This window comes from Trifolium pratense, linkage group LG2, assembly GCF_020283565.1.
Source record: "Trifolium pratense cultivar HEN17-A07 linkage group LG2, ARS_RC_1.1, whole genome shotgun sequence".
Lineage (NCBI taxonomy): Eukaryota > Viridiplantae > Streptophyta > Magnoliopsida > Fabales > Fabaceae > Trifolium > Trifolium pratense.
Window position 1 is genome coordinate 28,156,027 of NC_060060.1, and position 18,556 is coordinate 28,174,582.

Here is an 18,556-nt window from a genome sequence, read left to right on the forward strand (position 1 = left end):
TTACTCAAATGTTACACTAGTGTAATCTGATCCCGCGAATACAAATTTTACAAAATCTACTGTTAGATTGAAAGCTTATATCGTTTAGATCATTTATGTTAAATTATACAAAAATCTAAAATCATTTGATATGTTATTAAGAACGATTAAGATTAACGGTATTTAATAAAAACGCATAAACCGTTAATCTTGACGAGTCTCAATAACATATCAAGCGATTTTAGGTTTTTGTAGAATTTAACATAAATGATCTCCACGATATAAACTTTTAATCTAACTGTGGATTTTGTAAAATTTGTATTCATTAAAGCGTTATTTAGCGGTGTAACATTACTCAAATGTTACCCCTGTGTAATTTGATCCATCCCCTTCAAAAAATGTAGGGTTTTATATATAAAAAAAGGAGTGTTCTAGGGCAATAGTTAAGGAAACATATATAAATGGAAATAAAAGCAAAATATTTAGCATTAAATGAATTACTTTTAAAAGTAAATTATCATTTTTGTTTGTTTAACGATTGTTCGGGGCATGGTTTAAGATTTCCCTATAAAAAAAGGAGTTGTGCTATTTCATACGAAAAGGTTATTCACGAATTACAAGAACACTTCCAATTTGTGTGCTGTGTCTCCAAAATGCATATGGCTATATGAGATTTACTTATTTTAACATTAAAATGTACAATTTGAAAAAAAATTGCTCCAAAACAAAATATGCAAAACCTTATTTAGGCATGTTTTAAGTGTAGTGCCACCTCAAGGAAACATAGCCTCACTCTCAGCATTGAGAAGCAGACGTACGTCCTGGAGAAGCGGTGAACATCTTCAGAATGCAAATGAGAAACAATCACGTCACCAAACTAGCTTTAAAAGGCCACAAAATCATTAAGCATCACCAACTAGCTTAATTCCAATTCCTACAACACAAAAAATCACACTTCGTGTTATTCTAAAAAAAGTTTACAAAGAACAAACATTTCTTACAAAAAAAAGCTTAATTAGTTCTTTGGTCTCTTAAAGACATTTTAGGTTTTACAATAGTTCCTTAAAGGAAAAAAAAGCTGGATTGGTCCTTAAAGACATCTTCGTTTGTCACATTGGTCCATTCCGTTAATTTATCAACCACAAATGTATTAGATGGATCAACATTGAAGGTGGTCCACCATATACACAATATATTTTTGGGTAAATGATCATTTACCCCCCTGCAAAATAAGCAAATTTTCATTTACCCCCCTGCACAGATTTTTTTTCTGTTTACCCCCTTGCAAAAAATAGATTCCCTCATTTCGCCCCCTGGGTGTACAGCAGGACAAGTGACTATGCAAACCTGTTGACGTGGCTTGTACATGTGGAAAAAATCATTTATATTTATTTTTTAAATTCCACGTCAGATAATATTTTTTTTTTTAAAAATAAAAAAAAAATTCCTACAAAATAAAAAAAAAATCTGTTTTTTTTCCCCAAAAATTTTTTAAAAAATTCCTACAAAAAAAATTAATTTTTTTTTCATACAAATGATTTTAAAAAACTTTCCAACAAAAAAAAATTTCCTCCCAAAATTAAAAAAAAATGAATTTTCTTATTTTTCTCCCAAAATAAAGATTTACTCCGAAATAAAGTTTATTTCCGAAATAAAAATTTTAAAGATTTATTTTCAAACTTTTTGAATTAAAAAAAACATAATCTTTATTTATTAAAAACAAAACTTTATTTTTTGTTATTCTCTTTGAATTAAAAAAAATAGAAAAAGATTTTCAAAAAAAAATATAAAATAGAAAAACAAGTTTTATTGGTGTTTTCCTCTTCTATCAAAACCATTTGCCCTAAAACTAGAAAATTATAAAGAAGCAGAAGACAATATAATGATGTAGAAGATGATTTCGGCGATTGAAGAAGACGATGACAAATACAATCATGACGGTGGAAGCAAACGATTACGGCGAAGATTCTGTTTTTTTTAATTCAAAAAGATTTGAAAATAAATCTTTATTTTTGGAGTCAAATAAGAAAATTCGTTTTTTATTTTATTTTAGGAAAAAAATAGTCAATAATTTTGTACGAAAAAAAAAGTTATTTCTGGGAATTTTTTTTTAAAATTTTGAAAGAAAAAAAAAACAAAATTCGTTTTTTAAATTTTGTAGGAAAAAATTTTTTTTATTTTTTTTTTTTGAAAAAAATTTTATCTGACGTGGAATTTAAAAATAAATATAAATGATTTTTTTCCATGTGTACAAGCCACGTCAGCAAATTTGCACAGTCACTTGTCCTGCTGTACACCCAGGGGGTGAAATGAGAGAATCTATTTTTTGCAAGGGGGTAAACAGAAAAAAAATCTGTGCAGGGGGGTAAACGAAAATTTCCTTATTTTGCAGGGGGGTAAATGATCATTTACCCTATATTTTTTAATCTTAATCATTTGATCTTTTTGAAAGAAAAATAACCATTAGATTTTGCATGTCCACGGGATCTAACAATGCCCCATCACAAACTAATTTTTGTTTCTATTTCTTCATCTTCTTCACTCATCTCCTTCTTCATCTTCATAATATTCATAAAAAAACCAGAATTTTTTCTTCAAATCCAGAATTTCATTATTGAATTTCAAAAGGTTGGATTTTTGTTCATCTTCATGATTCTTCATCTTCATCTCTCTCTTAATTCTCTAGTACAACAATTAAAAAGGGGCAAAATAAACCTAGTTCATTCAAAAGCAATACCATGGAAAAAAATTAAACACCGAGAACACCACCACCAACATGCTAATTCGAACAAAAACAACACTAAGAATTGGAAACAACAACATTCTACAACCCACAAATTAAAATCTAGGGTAAATAGGGTTATACCCCCTGCAAAATAGACGAGTTTTGTGTTACCCCTGCAAAAAAATTTTTTTTAGATTACCCCCTGCAATGTCAAGATTCCTTGCGTTACCTCCCTGGCTCAACAATTGGGCATATGACATGGACGAATCTTGAGGTGACATGACATGTGGAAATTAATTTATTTTTTATTTATTTTTAAAAGCCAACTCAGTAATTTGAACACGTATTTGAACCTAGGGTACGTGGTTCGATTCCCACGGAAGGCAAAAACTCCACTGGAGAGGGGGGTGGAGAAGCTCGTGAGGTGACAGCCGGGATTGCCTACTAAATACATAGAAAAGGGGCTTGGGCTGTTATATCCTAGGTTCGATCCACAGTTCATTGTAAACCAAAAAAACATAATTACACATTAATAATGATTGAAACAATTTGAAGCATACTGTATACTTATCACTTTAGTCCATATTTATAGTCACAATTAGAATGAAAAGGAAAAAAGAAAAAAAAAACTATTGATGTCAAAATTCTTTGGGCAGCATCACAGTTATATATCTTATCAAAGAATACCACTCATACTAACACCTTTTATTATAGAAGGAAATATAATATCAGGAGCAATATAGGCGAAAAAGTTTTTATTCTTAGATTATCCTTAACACCATATGAAATTAGAATCTCTTTCAAATTTCAACGTCGGCAGTTTCCTATCGTTGTTTCATTTGCCTTGACTATTAACAAGAGTCGGGGCCGGTCACTGAAAAATGTTGTAGTGTATCTTCCGCAATCAATATTTTTGCATGGTCAGTTATATGTTGTTGTGTCAAGAGTCACATCGAGAAATGGTTTGAAGATTTTAATCGTTGATGATGACGACAACCTTACAAATATCACTTCAAATGTCGTTTATAAAAAAAAAAATCGTAGTTTGTAGGATTGTTTGTACTTTCATATTTGCTTAAGTTGGTAGAAATAAATTGGACAATAAATATTTTTGATTTCTATGCGTATGAATTACTTTGTTTATTAGTCAAAATAGATATAATATTATTGATTATAATTATTAACACGTGCGAACGCACGGACATGGTGACTAATAATTAAAAACACTATAATCATATCCAAACTTATATCTTATATTGTAAGCTTGTTCCAAAAAGCAAGCATTACCCTAATTCTATTTTATCTCTCTCTTTTTTCTATGTGGTCTCCAACCTCTTCTTCTAATCTCAACCGTTTAAACTAAATAAATCATGTTCATACATTTTTATTTGATTTCTTTAACACATCAATATGAAACATATATAATAAAAATCTTTTACTATCTCTTTTTTTTTTTTTGAAAAGAATAAATACCGACTCAAAAATATATAATAAAAATCTAAGATTAAAATTTTAGTGTCGTTTTATAGACAGGATATTGTGTTCTAACTTCTAAGTTTAATTTTTTTTTTCATTAAAAAATTTAGTGTCGTTTTATAATAAAAATATGATAAAAAATGCAATCAAGTGTGTCGTTTTATAATATAATAATCAATAATATGATAAAAAAATGCAATCAAGGGCTCATTGATGGCGACAACAAAAACTTTAGCGGTATAATTGGTAATAATAATATGAATGATATTGGTAATGGTAAATCATAGGAAAGATTATACTATTATACTAGTATAAATTACCCGTGCAATGCACGGGTTAGTTTTTACTTATAAAAATATAAATTATTTTATATTATGATATCAATTTTTATAGTATTTTAATAATAATTAGATTAAAATATAACATTTTTTAGTAATAAATTTAAATCTACATTTGTTTATCCTATTTTTGAAAGTGTATATAATATTTGTTTTGTGTGTTAATCTTCCAGTTCATATGAGAAATAAAATAATTGTTCCACCAAAAAATTGAAAGTGTATATTAATCTCTATACACCCTAACCAAGGATCAAAGGACAAAATCTTGAAATTTTATTTTTCTACGTTCAAAATTAAATTTTTTAAATTTTAAACATATAAGTAATTTATATTAAACAGTCATTCATTCATATACTTGTAAAAGTTTAATAAAAAAAAATACTTGGAAAAGTTTCAACCCCGTGGTCTATGAATATAGTTGGTAAATTTTGACATTATTAGGGGGACCGAACTTCAAACCCTAAATTCTCTATTTCTCTACATTGAGTCTAGTCACTAATATAACCTATAGAAATTTCATCCCATGTATAAAAATTTGGATGTTCCACCCATCATAAATATATCAGAATTTGGATGAACCTTCATCCTAAAATATTTCTAGCAAAGTCATTGGTGACTATATTTCCTATTTTTTTGTGGATTCGAATTTTCATTGCCCATCTTAATGGTCTCTTAATTATTTTGTGCAACAATTTTAATGACAATATTTCACTCTTTTTTTTCTTTTATGAATTCATAATTGACTAATGTGTTTATTGACAACAATATGAATATTAACGAAAATATTTACTAATAAAAATTTAAACGCCATACATAAAGTGTTTAAAATATTTAGTTAATAATATTTATAAAAATTATTTCTTTTGAAAATTTAAATGTATTCATGTTAAAAAAATAGAATAAGATGTCAAAATATTTCCTAAAATATTTCTAGCAAAGACATTGGTGACAATATTTGCTTTTTTTTTATGGATTCAAATTTTCATTGACCATCTTAATGGTCTCTTAATTATTGCGTGGCAATTTTAATGACAATATTTCACTCTTTTTTTCCCTTTTATGAGCTCATATTTGCTTTGACTAATGTGTTTATTGACAAAATATGAATATCACGAAAATATTTACTAATAAAAAAACAAAGACACGTTTGCATGAGTTTGTTGCTACTCCTCTGATCACTCGTAATAAGTTAAATAAAAAATGAGAAAAAATACACGTTTGAGAAAAGAATTGAGACTCCTAAATCGAACCTTTTTAAATATGTAAATAAAACAAAGATAAATGTGTAATCTAAATAATCACGGGTAATGAAATCATAGATGAAATCTAAGACAAACTTACAACAATAGCAATGAGCCTATTTTATAGGGAGGTTGAGCTTAAAAATACAATATTTTTTGTTAGAATGTTTGTGAAACTTTTATCTATACCTTCAAACATATTATTTAGTATTAATAGAGTGTGGATTTTATGTAGACCTTGAAAAATATTATTTATTGGTTAGATTTAATTAGACCTTTAAACATATTATTTATTATTAATTTGTTATTAATATAATGTGTAATTCTACCAAAAATATTAATAATGTGTAATGCATTCATGAGAAAGGATGACCGTAAAACTAAAATAAAAAATGGACTCTCATACTCATTTTAGGATTAAAAAAATTAAGACAAAATCTCCACTTTTTCATTCTTGATATTTACATAGAGTAGAAGTACTATAGTAGTAAAATAACAATCCTTTATTGCAAAAAAAAAAAATAACAATCTTAAGAATGGAGATATCTCATATGAATCTTCTTCGCAAAATATTATTATGTTGCGATCTAATTGAATTGAAAGTAAAATAATTTGAACAAATCAAAATATACATCTCCAAAAAATTTACATATATAATAATTGAAAATTAACAAAATCATTAATAATTGAAAACAGTACGTAAAAAAAAATGTTTGGGAATGGAACGTTCCATATATCCTTGCTTTAAGAAATAATTAAAAAAAATTATCTGAGAACATGTAACGATGATTTCTATGTTCCAAAAGAGACTACACCCACCAAAACTATATTAATAGGATAAAATAATTACAATAAAATAGGGAGATTAAACCTAACTCTCTCAAAATGAATAGAACATATAACTTGACACAAATGAAGTTTGTTATTAACAAAGCTATTACATAAAAACAAAAGAACTAATGAAGAAAATAGTTGGAATCTAACCCTCTCAAGTAAATATATTTAATATTATTTTCGAAATTTAAATCAATTTGAAAATTCAAATGTATTCATGTTAAAAAAAAGATGAAAAAGATATGATATCAAAATATTTCTCGTAAAGGTCATTGGTGGATGAGAAATTCTTAAGTGAGTACTTACCTAACAATTAATGATTAGACTCATCCAATAAAATAATTACATATAATTACATGTAGTAAAACCATAATAATAAGCAAATATGTTAAAAAATGCAATACACATATGAGATCAACCACAAGAAAAGACATTTGTGTTTCCAACAACGTATAAATTCAATAATTAATACATATATTATCGTTTTCTTTCTTTCTTTTGTTAAGTTCAATACATATATTATTCTTTCTTTTTTTCTTGTTTTCTTTTTGGGTTAAGTTCAACATATATTTTTTTTTGTTGGTCAAGCATATATTTTTATTTTATCTAAAAAAAAAACATCGTGGTACATATTCTTTTGGTATTTTTTTCAATTGTGTATAAAAAGAGAACAAATATATAAGTGTGATTGAAATTGCCTGCTAAGAAATATAGATTTAATGATTTAAAAAAAATTGGAACAAAAAAATTACAGAAGAGCTTAATTGAATTTGAAACAAATAATAATAAAATAAGAGTTGTTGATTAGTAGTGAGTAGAGGTGGGAACAGGCCAGGCCGGCCTACATGGCCTTAAGGCCTAGCCTACATAGGCTCAGGCCAGGCCAGCCTATTTCTTTAAATAGAGCAGGCCAATGCTTTTTTATAAGCCTATTTAGCTAAAAAGGCCAGGCCGCAGGCCATTAAAAAAGCCTTTGAGGCCTACTAGGCCGGCCTATTTAAGTTAACATGAATAATATTTTTATTACGATTATTATTTATATATTAAAATTTATACTTTGATTAAATTATAAATCTATTAACTTTTTAAGTAATTTAAGTTTATTAATCTACATTAGTTTTTAACATATATAAATGTATTATTATAAACTAGAATTGAAATATGATGACATATATAGTTAAATTCTCTAAAATATCAAATGGAACATTATTTTATTAGTTCATAAGTATATTTCAAAATAAATATAATTATTTATTTAAATATGTTCATATAAAATAGACTTTTAAACAGGCTAACAGGCCACATCAGACTTTCAAAAGGCCAGGCTCAGGCCTAGAATTTAAGCCTATGATAGGCCACAGGCCAGGCTCAGACCTTCGATTTTTTGACAGGCCAGGCTCAGGCTTGGCAAAGCCTAGCTCGGCCTAGCCTATTCCCACCTCTAGTAGTGAGCTATTGGATAAAAAAGATAAACAATGCATTTATGTCTATTGTCTTTTTAATTTTAACATATTTGTTTATTATTATGGTTTTATTACATGTAATTATCTTATTGAATGTGCCTAACCATTAATTGTTGTAAGAATTTTTCTGGATGGATTCAAATTTTCATTGACCATCTTAATGATCTCTTAATTATTTTGTGCAATAATTTTAATGATAATTATTTCATTCTTTTTTTTTCCTTTTATGTGAATTCATATTTGCTTTGACTAATGTTTTATTGACACAATATGAATATTAACGAAAATGTTATCTTTTCTAGATTGTTTTTTTGGTGTTTTTTAGTTTTATTCTGCACATGTTGTATCTCTTTGATGTTCTGCTATCATATAAGGACATGACTGAGCTTATGAGCTCCATGCTTAAAGTTGAGCTTTGGTTTTTTTGAGGCTCTTATGTACCAAACTTTGCTTGTATTGTGTTTTAGCACTTCTTGTGCTCTTTTCTCTATTTAATTAAAACAATTGCTTTTCCAAAAAAAATTATGTTATATTTTCTAAAGAATTGAATTCATTTAAGTAGAAATATTTCAAAATTGCCATTAATATATTTTTTATTAAAATAAAATATTCTCTAATATATTTTTTATTAAAATAAAATATTCTCTCAATTTATTTTGAATTTAAAATTAAATTTCAAAATCATAGAATATTATTATTATCACATCACATATAATCATGATTCATTTTGGTTATGTCTTCAATGTATTTAATTTTTTTATAGCCATTGTACCCAAGAAAAAACCTAATAGGAAATAAATCATGGACCCTGTTAATATTAGATTGATACGTTTTATAATTAATATATTTAATCATTATGGTATTTAATTTGAATTCATTTAAGTGTATGTGTTTCAAAATTGGTATTAATATGTTTTCTAATTAATTGAAAATTTTCATTCTTGTAACAAAAAAACATTCTTTCCATTAACTTTGAATTTAAAATTTCAGAACCATAAAGTCAAAATAAATAATAATTCAGAACCATAGATGACTCATAGCGTGCCATTTTTCGATGTTCTTTTTTATCAAGTTTTTTCTATGTGAATAATAAACAGGTTTATTTTGCATGTAAATATAAAATAGACAGATTTATTTTGCTTATATTAATAGAACAATAACATTAGTTGATACTACTAAATTCTAATTTGTATAAGGAATATTGTCATTCTTCTACATGGATCTGCAAATAAAAAATTATATCTCAAAATTAGTACGATTATAATTATTTATAAACATCATTTAAGTACAAAACTTATATCAACAAAAAAATGTAGTAGAAAGATCTAAATTAAAGATATATACCAACACATTGCAATTTGGATCGTCGGCTTCACTACTACAAATAAAACAATGAAGAGTCACGAAATTATAAACATGTGTAATGTTCATCCAAAGACCTCTTATAGAATAACAAAGAGACATAACAAAGAGACATACCTGAAATCTGATTTGTAATGTTCATCAAAAGACCTCTTATATAGAATAATAAACATGGGTATATAAGTAATTTGCCCAAAATGTGTAGTTAAAACCATTACTAAAAAATAATTAAAAATATATTGATTCCTTTTTTGGAATATATCAATGTTTTACACAAAATAAAAATAAAAAGTTCACACAAATGAATTATTTGGACGTACATGAATAAAAAAATATTAAATTTGCATAACTAATTAATATAGAAATTAGACCAATCGTTAGTTGGTCAGTGGTGATTGACGTTGAACTTTTCTCGAACCAGATTAAATTGGTGGTGAAAACAAAAAAAATATAGAAATTAGTAATTTTTTGAAATTCATAAAAAATTGATTTTTTTTTAAATAATATATTATAATCTATAATTTTTTTTTTATTTTAACCATTTTGATCTAGCTAATGCAAAAACTTATATAGTAAGACAATAATTAATAATTAATTTTTTTTTAAATAAGCTAGGAATCTCGTAAAATTGGAATATATTGAATGCATGATCATCAACGGACGTGGTAATGCAACTTCAAATATAAAGAAACCACCAAAGTCTCAACCAAGTAAAATATTTCCTTTTAAAATTATTTTTAATAGGTGCATTAAATTCGATTAATAAACAATAATTGAAAAATGATTGAATTTCCAAATTAGCCAAAGATTCTAAGTAAAATGATATCATCATGTATTAGAGAAATTGCAAAGACCTTCATAGTTAGCCACATAGGAATTGGAGAAATATTAGAATGCCACATAAGACATGGATCAAGGAAATGGTGCCACATAGGAATAAGACCATGAGAGAGAAACTCCTAAATATATAAATAATAGATTAGGAAAACTTATTCATAACACGTAACATTTTTAATTTATTGCCTCTCACATTATTTGATTTCTATAACACATTAATATGAAACATATATAATAAAAATTGTTACGAACAATTTCTAAGCATGAACAATAATATGGAAGAATAGATGAAGGAGAGAAAGAGAAGAGAGAATAGACTATTGTATTGTTCTATTCAAGGTGTGTATTACATTGTAACAAAGGGGTCCTATTTATAGGACACAATTAGGAGACAAGAAAACCTACACAATAATGGACATTCATTACATATTATTCATAACAAAAATCTTTTATTATCTTTTTTTTTAAAAAAATAAAATAAATACTAGTTCAAAAATATATAATAAAAATCTAAGATTAAACTTTTAGTGACGTTTTATAGATTGGATATTGGTAATAATGAAAAAATTATACTATTATATTAGGAAAACTTATTCATAACACATAAACAGCTGATTCACAATCAAGTAATAACAAGAGGGATTTTTTTCTACTTTTTCACGCATGTAGTAATTAGATTTTTTATCTCAGAGTTTGAATTTTACATTTGGATAAAAAATGATGTTATAAGTTTTACATTGAGTCCTGAAACTGTTTTGTGCACTATTCTAACCACATTAATTAATTATTTAGATCTCTTATATTCTAAGCTTATTCCGATTCGCTAACCCTAAATCTAATTATTTTTCCGCTCATTTTTCCTCTCATTTTAACTATAATTTAATTCAAATAAAATGTTAAAAAATAGCTCAACAAGAATCAAACCTATGACCTTTAAGAATTACTTGGTGCATTTGCCACTAGGCTACATTAATCAATCTGATATAATTTGGTAATTCATATGCAATAAAATGAAATCAATGCTTAATTTTGTTTAAATAGAAATCAACTCCAATTTTTGTTATGTAATACACATTCAATTTATTTTTATACAATTTTTTTTGTTTAAATAGAATTCGGTTAATTTCTTTCCACTCATTTTTTCTTCCGATTTTTACATTAATTAATTTTCCATTGGACTCTTGCAATATTCAGTTCCAACTCAATTTAAATAAGATACGTTATAGATTTGCATTTGAGTTATATATCTCTTATATATATTATAAGCTTGCTAACATAAGCTAACCCTAAACCTAATTATTTTCCCTCTCATTTTCCATATCTCTTTATTGTAGCTTTATATTTAAAACAATATAAATTTGAAAATCGAATCTGCATTTGATTACAGTAAAGTATTTCAACCACTAAAGCATGTGCTTCAATCGTGATAAAAGTTATGAATTCTAATATGTTAACCTTGTTTTTAAATAAATTTGAACGACAACATCTCTTATCTCTTAAAAAACATAAGTTAACCATAAACCAATTATATAAAAAAAAAAGGATATGACGAAATGTGTATATAATTTTTACACGTTCGATTACAAAAAAATATTTACTCAATTTTTTTTTCTTCATTACCACTATTCTTTTATGCCAAACAAATCATAATTCAATTTAAGATCATGTGAACTTTTAATATTTAATGAAAATTTAAAATAAAGAGTAAAGACAATTCTCTTAATCATGTTAAGATATATTTTTCGTCGCCGGTGTTTTCACATGGTCAATTGTATGTTGCAACTTCAAGAGTTACTTTTAGAGGATGATTAAAGATTTTGATTATCGACAAATACGGTGAAGATGCAAATAAAATTTCTATTGTAGTTTTTAAGAAAATATTTCGTAATATATCATAATTTCCGTTATATGAAAATTTATCCAAATTTATTGTTAAACTAATGGTTAATGTTACTCCAATTTTTTATTTACCTTTTTATCCGACCCGTGCTTGTATGGATCGAAAGTTCTAGTTTAATTTAAAATGCGACCACCAAATTATCTTCCTAAATAATTTTGTTTTTATATAATTTTTGTTAATTTTTGTCAATTCTTCTCGGGTTCTTTTCCTTATTCATCATGACCAATCCAACGGTGGATATAAAGCAAACATTAGATATAACCTTCAAGTTTCAACTTTTTCTTTATTTGGTACTCTCTCATCCTACGTGTACATCTTGTCTTTAAACTCTCATTAATTAATTAAATAGAAAAAAGAAAAAACCACACTCTTTTATTTTACTCTCTTCCATTTGTCGGCTTCATTATTATTCTCCACTCTCACTAAATATACTCACAGAAATTTATGATCTCATCATCATCATTTAATTAATTAATTTTTTGAACTTTTTTGTTTTTTTTTTTTGCTCTCACTTCTTTCACAAGTAACGCTTACTGAAATTCAGAATCCTCAAAGTGAGTGAGTGAGTGAACATTGGTTGTTATATATAAAGGACATGATTTTATGCTTTGTTGATGAAATTAAAATCATGGGTTGTTGTTGATTTTGGATTTTGAGCTGAGTTGTTAGTGTGGAAAGAAGGAAGGAAGAAGTTGTTAGAAATGCGGCGTCGGGTTGCTGAGTTTCGGCGCCCGATTAGACGGAGGTTGTCTTATGGGATCTGTTTTCTTCTTGGAGCGTTCTCTGTTGTCGGTTTGGTTTTGTTTTTTGTTCAACATAATTACCATCAAGATCGGGTCCACCAACATCCTCTTCTGCTGGTAACAACAACATTACATTCTCGTATATCTTGTTTTTTTATTATTTTTTTGTTCTTTTGATTCTATTTTCGTATATTTTTTTTGTTGTTGTTCTTGGTGATGCTTTATTGGGGTTATACCTTGGAATGTTATCATGGTTCTAAATTGTGGTTGCAGTTACCTGCAAACTTTCATATTGCATAATTTTTTTTTTGAACAAGCCAAACTCATATTGCATAATTGCGGCTGTGACGCTGTTGAGACCATGGTTTTAAATTGTGGTTGCAGTGGCGGATGCGGTAACGGTTGCGGTCGTTGCAGTTGTTGAACATGCAATGCGATTGTTACATGTTACGGCATGAATTCATTTTGAAATTTCACAAACTATTTAAGTTGACACTACTATGCCACTATACTATTTATCTACATTGCAGAGTCTTAGCTTATTCCTTAAGCACTTATTCGAATGTGCTTAAAATACATGTTGGGAGACTGTTAAAGTAAGATTTTTCATTAGATCATTTGACGCCAATTAGGATTTAAGGTTCATAAATTTTATTAAAATTGTCTGATGCGGCTTCTGATATGGTTACAATACGGTCGTATTGATGGGTTGTCCTCTTTCCCAACACGTATGTGAATGAAAATCACACTGCAATTGCGGATGCAAACTGCAATTTAAAACCATGATTGAGACCTCTAAAACCTTGATATTGCAGGCGTAATTACCGTTGCAGACTGCAATTTAGAACTATAGATGTGATGTAGTTTGTTATGGTTTTGAAGTATTGTTTTGTGCAGGATTCTTTTTTGTATATGTTTTTTTTAATTAATGTTGTTCATCTTATGAATAATCGTTTTAAATCAATTCATTCATTTGGATGGTTTTGTTTGATGATTGTATTTGTTAGTGTTATTTGTGTTACTAATGTCAAATGTGTTTGATTCAAATTTGGGGAAAATACATTTGACTTTTATGTATGTTTAAGACAAAATGGAGTAAATGTATTTGTTGTTTTCATTTGCGTTGCTCTCTCTGGTCTTAGATATAAGCAAAATGTCAAATGTATTTGGTTCAAATTTGGAACAAATACATTTGACTTTTTGTTAAATGTATAATGAATGACTAATGATGCAATTAATAAAAACTAATCCATGTTTCTGAATCAAAATTCGAAGTTGAGTAAATGATCAATTGAGGCATACTTCATGAAGTAGGAAACACGGTTATGTGGAAGTTGAAAAATGGTTACACTATTTGCAATTCCATGAATCTGGCCATCGTTTCTGATTTTCTTATGTCTGCCGCACTTGTGAGCCATTCTGATTTTAAATACCAATCTATCACTTATTTAGTTCATTTGAAAAAATTTCCGGATATCTAGTTATGTTGCATAGAAAATCTACATTTCAAGATTGTGTTGTAACTGTAAAGCTTTTGTGTTTATTATTACTATGTCATATCATTGCCCTCATTATTAAGGAAGCTCTTTAGTTTTTTCCTTTTCAGTCTTCCAACTTCAATGAAAATATTTAAATATATGCCTTTTGAGAAATATTCTTCATGAATATAGTGTTAATTATACCAATTTGCTTCTATAACTGGTAAATGATAAATGATGCAATAAAAGAACTATCTATGCTTCTATATCAAAATTTGAAGTTGAGTAAATGGTCTTCTTAGCCATAAGTAATGAAATAGGAAACACGGTTAATTTGATAGTGATGCATGAGAAATTAATTCAGATATCTGTAATTGTAACTGTTAATTCTACAATTACATTGCTGTGGCGCGGCTATGCGCCTCTTATATGATATAACTATTTGCCGTGAAGCTATTTTTTACTGAGTAGGTGACTTATTGCAGGAGAGGAATACAAATGTTGAACATTTTTCAAAGAATAGAGTGAATTTAACCGAAGAAATTTTAACTGCAACATCTCTTTCAAGGCAATTATCAGAGGAAATGGTTCTGGCCAAGGCTTATGTGGTTATTGCCAAACAACACAATAATTTTCACCTAGCATGGGAGCTTAGCTCAAAGATTAGAAGTTCCCAGCTTTTGCTTTCAAAGGCCGCCATGAACGGAAAGCCTGTCACCAAGGAGGAAGCCGAACCTATTATTAAAAGCCTATCTTCTTTAATTTTCAAGGCACAAGATATCCATTATGACATTGCAACCACTATAGTTACAATGAAATTGCATATTCAAGCACTTGAAGAGCGAGCGACTTCGGCGACCGTTCAAAGCAATGTGTTTGCTCAAATATCAGCCGAAGCACTGCCGAAGAGTCTTCATTGCTTACATTTGAAACTTACAGGTGATTGGCTAAAGAAACCCTCCCTGCAAAAACTTGCAGATGAGGCGAGAAACTCCCTACGGCTCACGGATCAGCATCTATATCATTTCTGCATATTTTCGGATAATGTACTGGCAACATCAGTCGTTGTTAACTCAACCGTTCTTAATGCTGAATATCCAATGCAGTTTGTTTTTCATATTGTAACCGATGGTGTCAACTATGGAACGATGCAAGCGTGGTTTCTCAGTAATGACTTTAAAGGTGCAACCATAGAGGTGCAGAATGTCGAAGAGTTTCATTGGCTCAATGAATCTTATTCTCCGGTTGTGAAGCAGCTGCTCAATTCCGAATCTCGAGCCTTTTATTTCGGTGCATATCCAGACGTCAATGCTGAACCGAAATTGCGGAACTCCAAGTTTTTGTCTTTACTTAATCATCTTCGGTTTTACATCCCCGAAATTTATCCACAACTTGAAAAGATTGTCTTCCTTGACGACGATGTTGTAGTCCAGAAAGACCTAACACCACTTTTCTCACTTGAATTGAATGGAAATGTAATTGGTGCAGTCGAAACCTGTCTTGAAGCATTTCACCGTTACTACAAGTATCTCAACTTCTCAAGTTCAATCATAAGCTCAAAGTTCGACCCACAAGCATGCGCTTGGGCATTAGGTATGAATGTTTTTGATTTGGTTAAATGGAAGAAAGAAAATGTGACCGCAATATATCACTATTGGCAAGAGCAAAATGCTAATGGATCGCTCTGGAAGCTTGGTACACTTCCTGCTGCACTTCTTAGTTTTTATGGTTTGGCCGAACCACTTGACCGAAGATGGCATGTTTTAGGATTAGGTTATGACCTAAATATCGATAATCGGCTCATTGAAAGTGCGGCTGTTATTCACTTCAATGGCAACATGAAACCGTGGCTGCGATTATCTATAAGCCGATATAGGCCACTATGGCATAAGTACATAAATCAAAGTCACACTTATTTGCAAGAATGTGCTATAGGTTAAAATGCAGGGGCCTCTCCGACATTTTGGAGACTCTTGTGCAAAATATAAAAGTGGCATTTTAATAAAATAATATAATTTTAAAAAAAAATTGTCGATTTAAATTGTATATAATATAAAAAAACCATTCTTATTCTTGTAAATATATAAATTATCAATATTAAACCAATTGCATTAAATCAAATGAGACAAGAAATACAAAATAATTATCTTTGTATATAACGTCAAAAATGAACGTCCAAATCTAAGATTAAATTTTATGCAAAGATTAAAATGGACTAGAACTATATTTACGAGTATAGATAACTAATCTATTGATACTCATATGATATTTTATGAACATTAACAATATATAACTATTATTTTAGGGCCTAAAAATTAATCTATTAATATACATTTGATATTTTATAGGTATAAATAATATATAAGCAATATTATAGGACCTCAAAATTTTGAGGCCTGATACCGCCGCACATGCCGGACATGTGTTGAGGCCGCCACTGTTAAAATGCACAACTTCTTGATTGCTTTAGATAATTTTGACTTGAAATTACAATCTCTTGAAATAGACACTACTACAATTTTGGGTTATTATAGCGCCTATTTAATAGCGCTTTTTAAAAAACGCTATTAAAAGGTAAGACGGAACCCCTACAATAGCGTTTTAAGAAGAAACGCTATTAAAGCCTGGAATTTAAGGAAGATATAACAGCATTTTTGTTAAAAGCGCTATGAAAACTATGAATGCATAAGTTATTATTTGATTAAGGTTGAGGCTCATAGGACCTTTGTATTAGTATATCTTAGCATAAGTTAATTTGTTTTGTTGACGAGAGTTATGTACTCAGTTAGCTTCTTGAGGTCATAGGATCTTTGTATTAGCATAAGTTTGTTTTGTTGGTTAGAAATGTACTCAAATATTGTTTCAGATCTAGTATATTTTTCATGTTATATTGAAAAAGTACTTTTTATTCTCTATAAATTAGTTGATGTTATTTACTAGTTTTTAAATTTGAAATTAACTCCAGGTTTACATATTAAAAAATAACTCCAAGTCTACGTATTAGAACAAAAGCTCCAGGTTGAATAATAATTAAAAAAAACTCCAGGTTGAATAATAATAATAAAAAGCTCCAGGTTTGAATTAAAAAAAAAACGTAAGACTTACATTATAAACCGCTATAGAAGCTTTTGAACTTTATGACTTATAATAGCGCTTTATACACGGGCACTATTAAATCTGGAACTTTTAATAGCGCTTTTTCCGTAAACCGCTATTATAGCGTTTTATTACTTACAATAACTTTTTCTGAAAGCGCTATAATAGACAGCAGACCTATTATAGCGGAAACATCTATAGCGCTTTTAAGCGCTATAAAAGCTCAAAATAAACGCTATAAAATGCATTTTTTGTAGTAGTGTTAATTCGAATTCAAAATTCTATTTATAAAAAAAAAATATATACAATTATGAATTCAAATTTTTATTTTTTTACTCTTCCCCGACAAAGAATAAAGTTTTTGCCATTGTTGTTCTTATTTATTTTTTCCCTTTGATCTTGAAATAGTAAGAATCTAATAGGACATGTTTAGATTAGTTTTAAAGTATATCTCAAATTAAATAGGTATTTAGAGTTACATTTTCTTTTAACAATATTAACGATGATAATAAGTTAATATAACCATGCATAATCTAGTTTATTTTGGACATTATTAACTTATTTGCGCAAATTGGCCCTATATAACATATTTGTTATCATGTTGGAGTCTTAACACATCCATGTGAAACACGAGTTTATTTATCAGAGTTTGTTTTTTTATAGTAGAATTTTAAAAACCATGTTTCATATAGGAAAAAGCCTGGCCGACACAGAGAAACATGGAAACAGAACAGATTAATTATAGCAGCTTGGTTGTAGGGGTCTGCAGATGGAGTGATCTTCTTTTCCATAATTTTTGTGAATGATCAATGGATTATCCTCCGTTCCCGGTAGGTGTGAGCTAACGATAGAGAACTACTATCCATCTAGTAATTTAGTTAAGTTGCCTTAATTTTTTAAAGTCTTTTTAGAAAAGAAAAATGTTAATTACTACCTCTGAAAAACTAATTAAAAATTTTAATATAATAAAGGCTTAAATGCAGTTTTGCCCCCTTTGTTTTGATTAAATCGGAATTTTACCCCCCCTGTTTTAAAACGCAGACTTTTACCCCCCTGTTTTATAATTTGTTGGATTTTGCCCCCC

At 28.4% G+C, this 18,556-nt stretch overlaps 1 protein-coding gene across 2 annotated transcripts; it reads left to right on the top strand.

Moving 5' to 3' along the window:
* Positions 1-12,592: 12,592 nt before the first annotated feature.
* Positions 12,593-16,391, top strand: LOC123908740 (hexosyltransferase GAUT11-like). 2 transcript variants are annotated; one of them, XM_045959458.1, is made up of 2 exons: positions 12,593-13,015; positions 14,862-16,391. In XM_045959458.1, exons 1-2 carry the CDS (start codon positions 12,857-12,859, stop codon positions 16,314-16,316), a joined length of 1,614 nt encoding a protein of 537 aa, XP_045815414.1. In that variant the 5' UTR covers positions 12,593-12,856; the 3' UTR covers positions 16,317-16,391. The 2 variants fall into 2 exon arrangements, with proteins under 2 accessions (XP_045815414.1, XP_045815415.1); XM_045959459.1 differs by having other exon boundaries at positions 12,593-13,011; positions 14,861-16,391.
* The last annotated feature ends 2,165 nt before the right edge of the window (positions 16,392-18,556 follow it).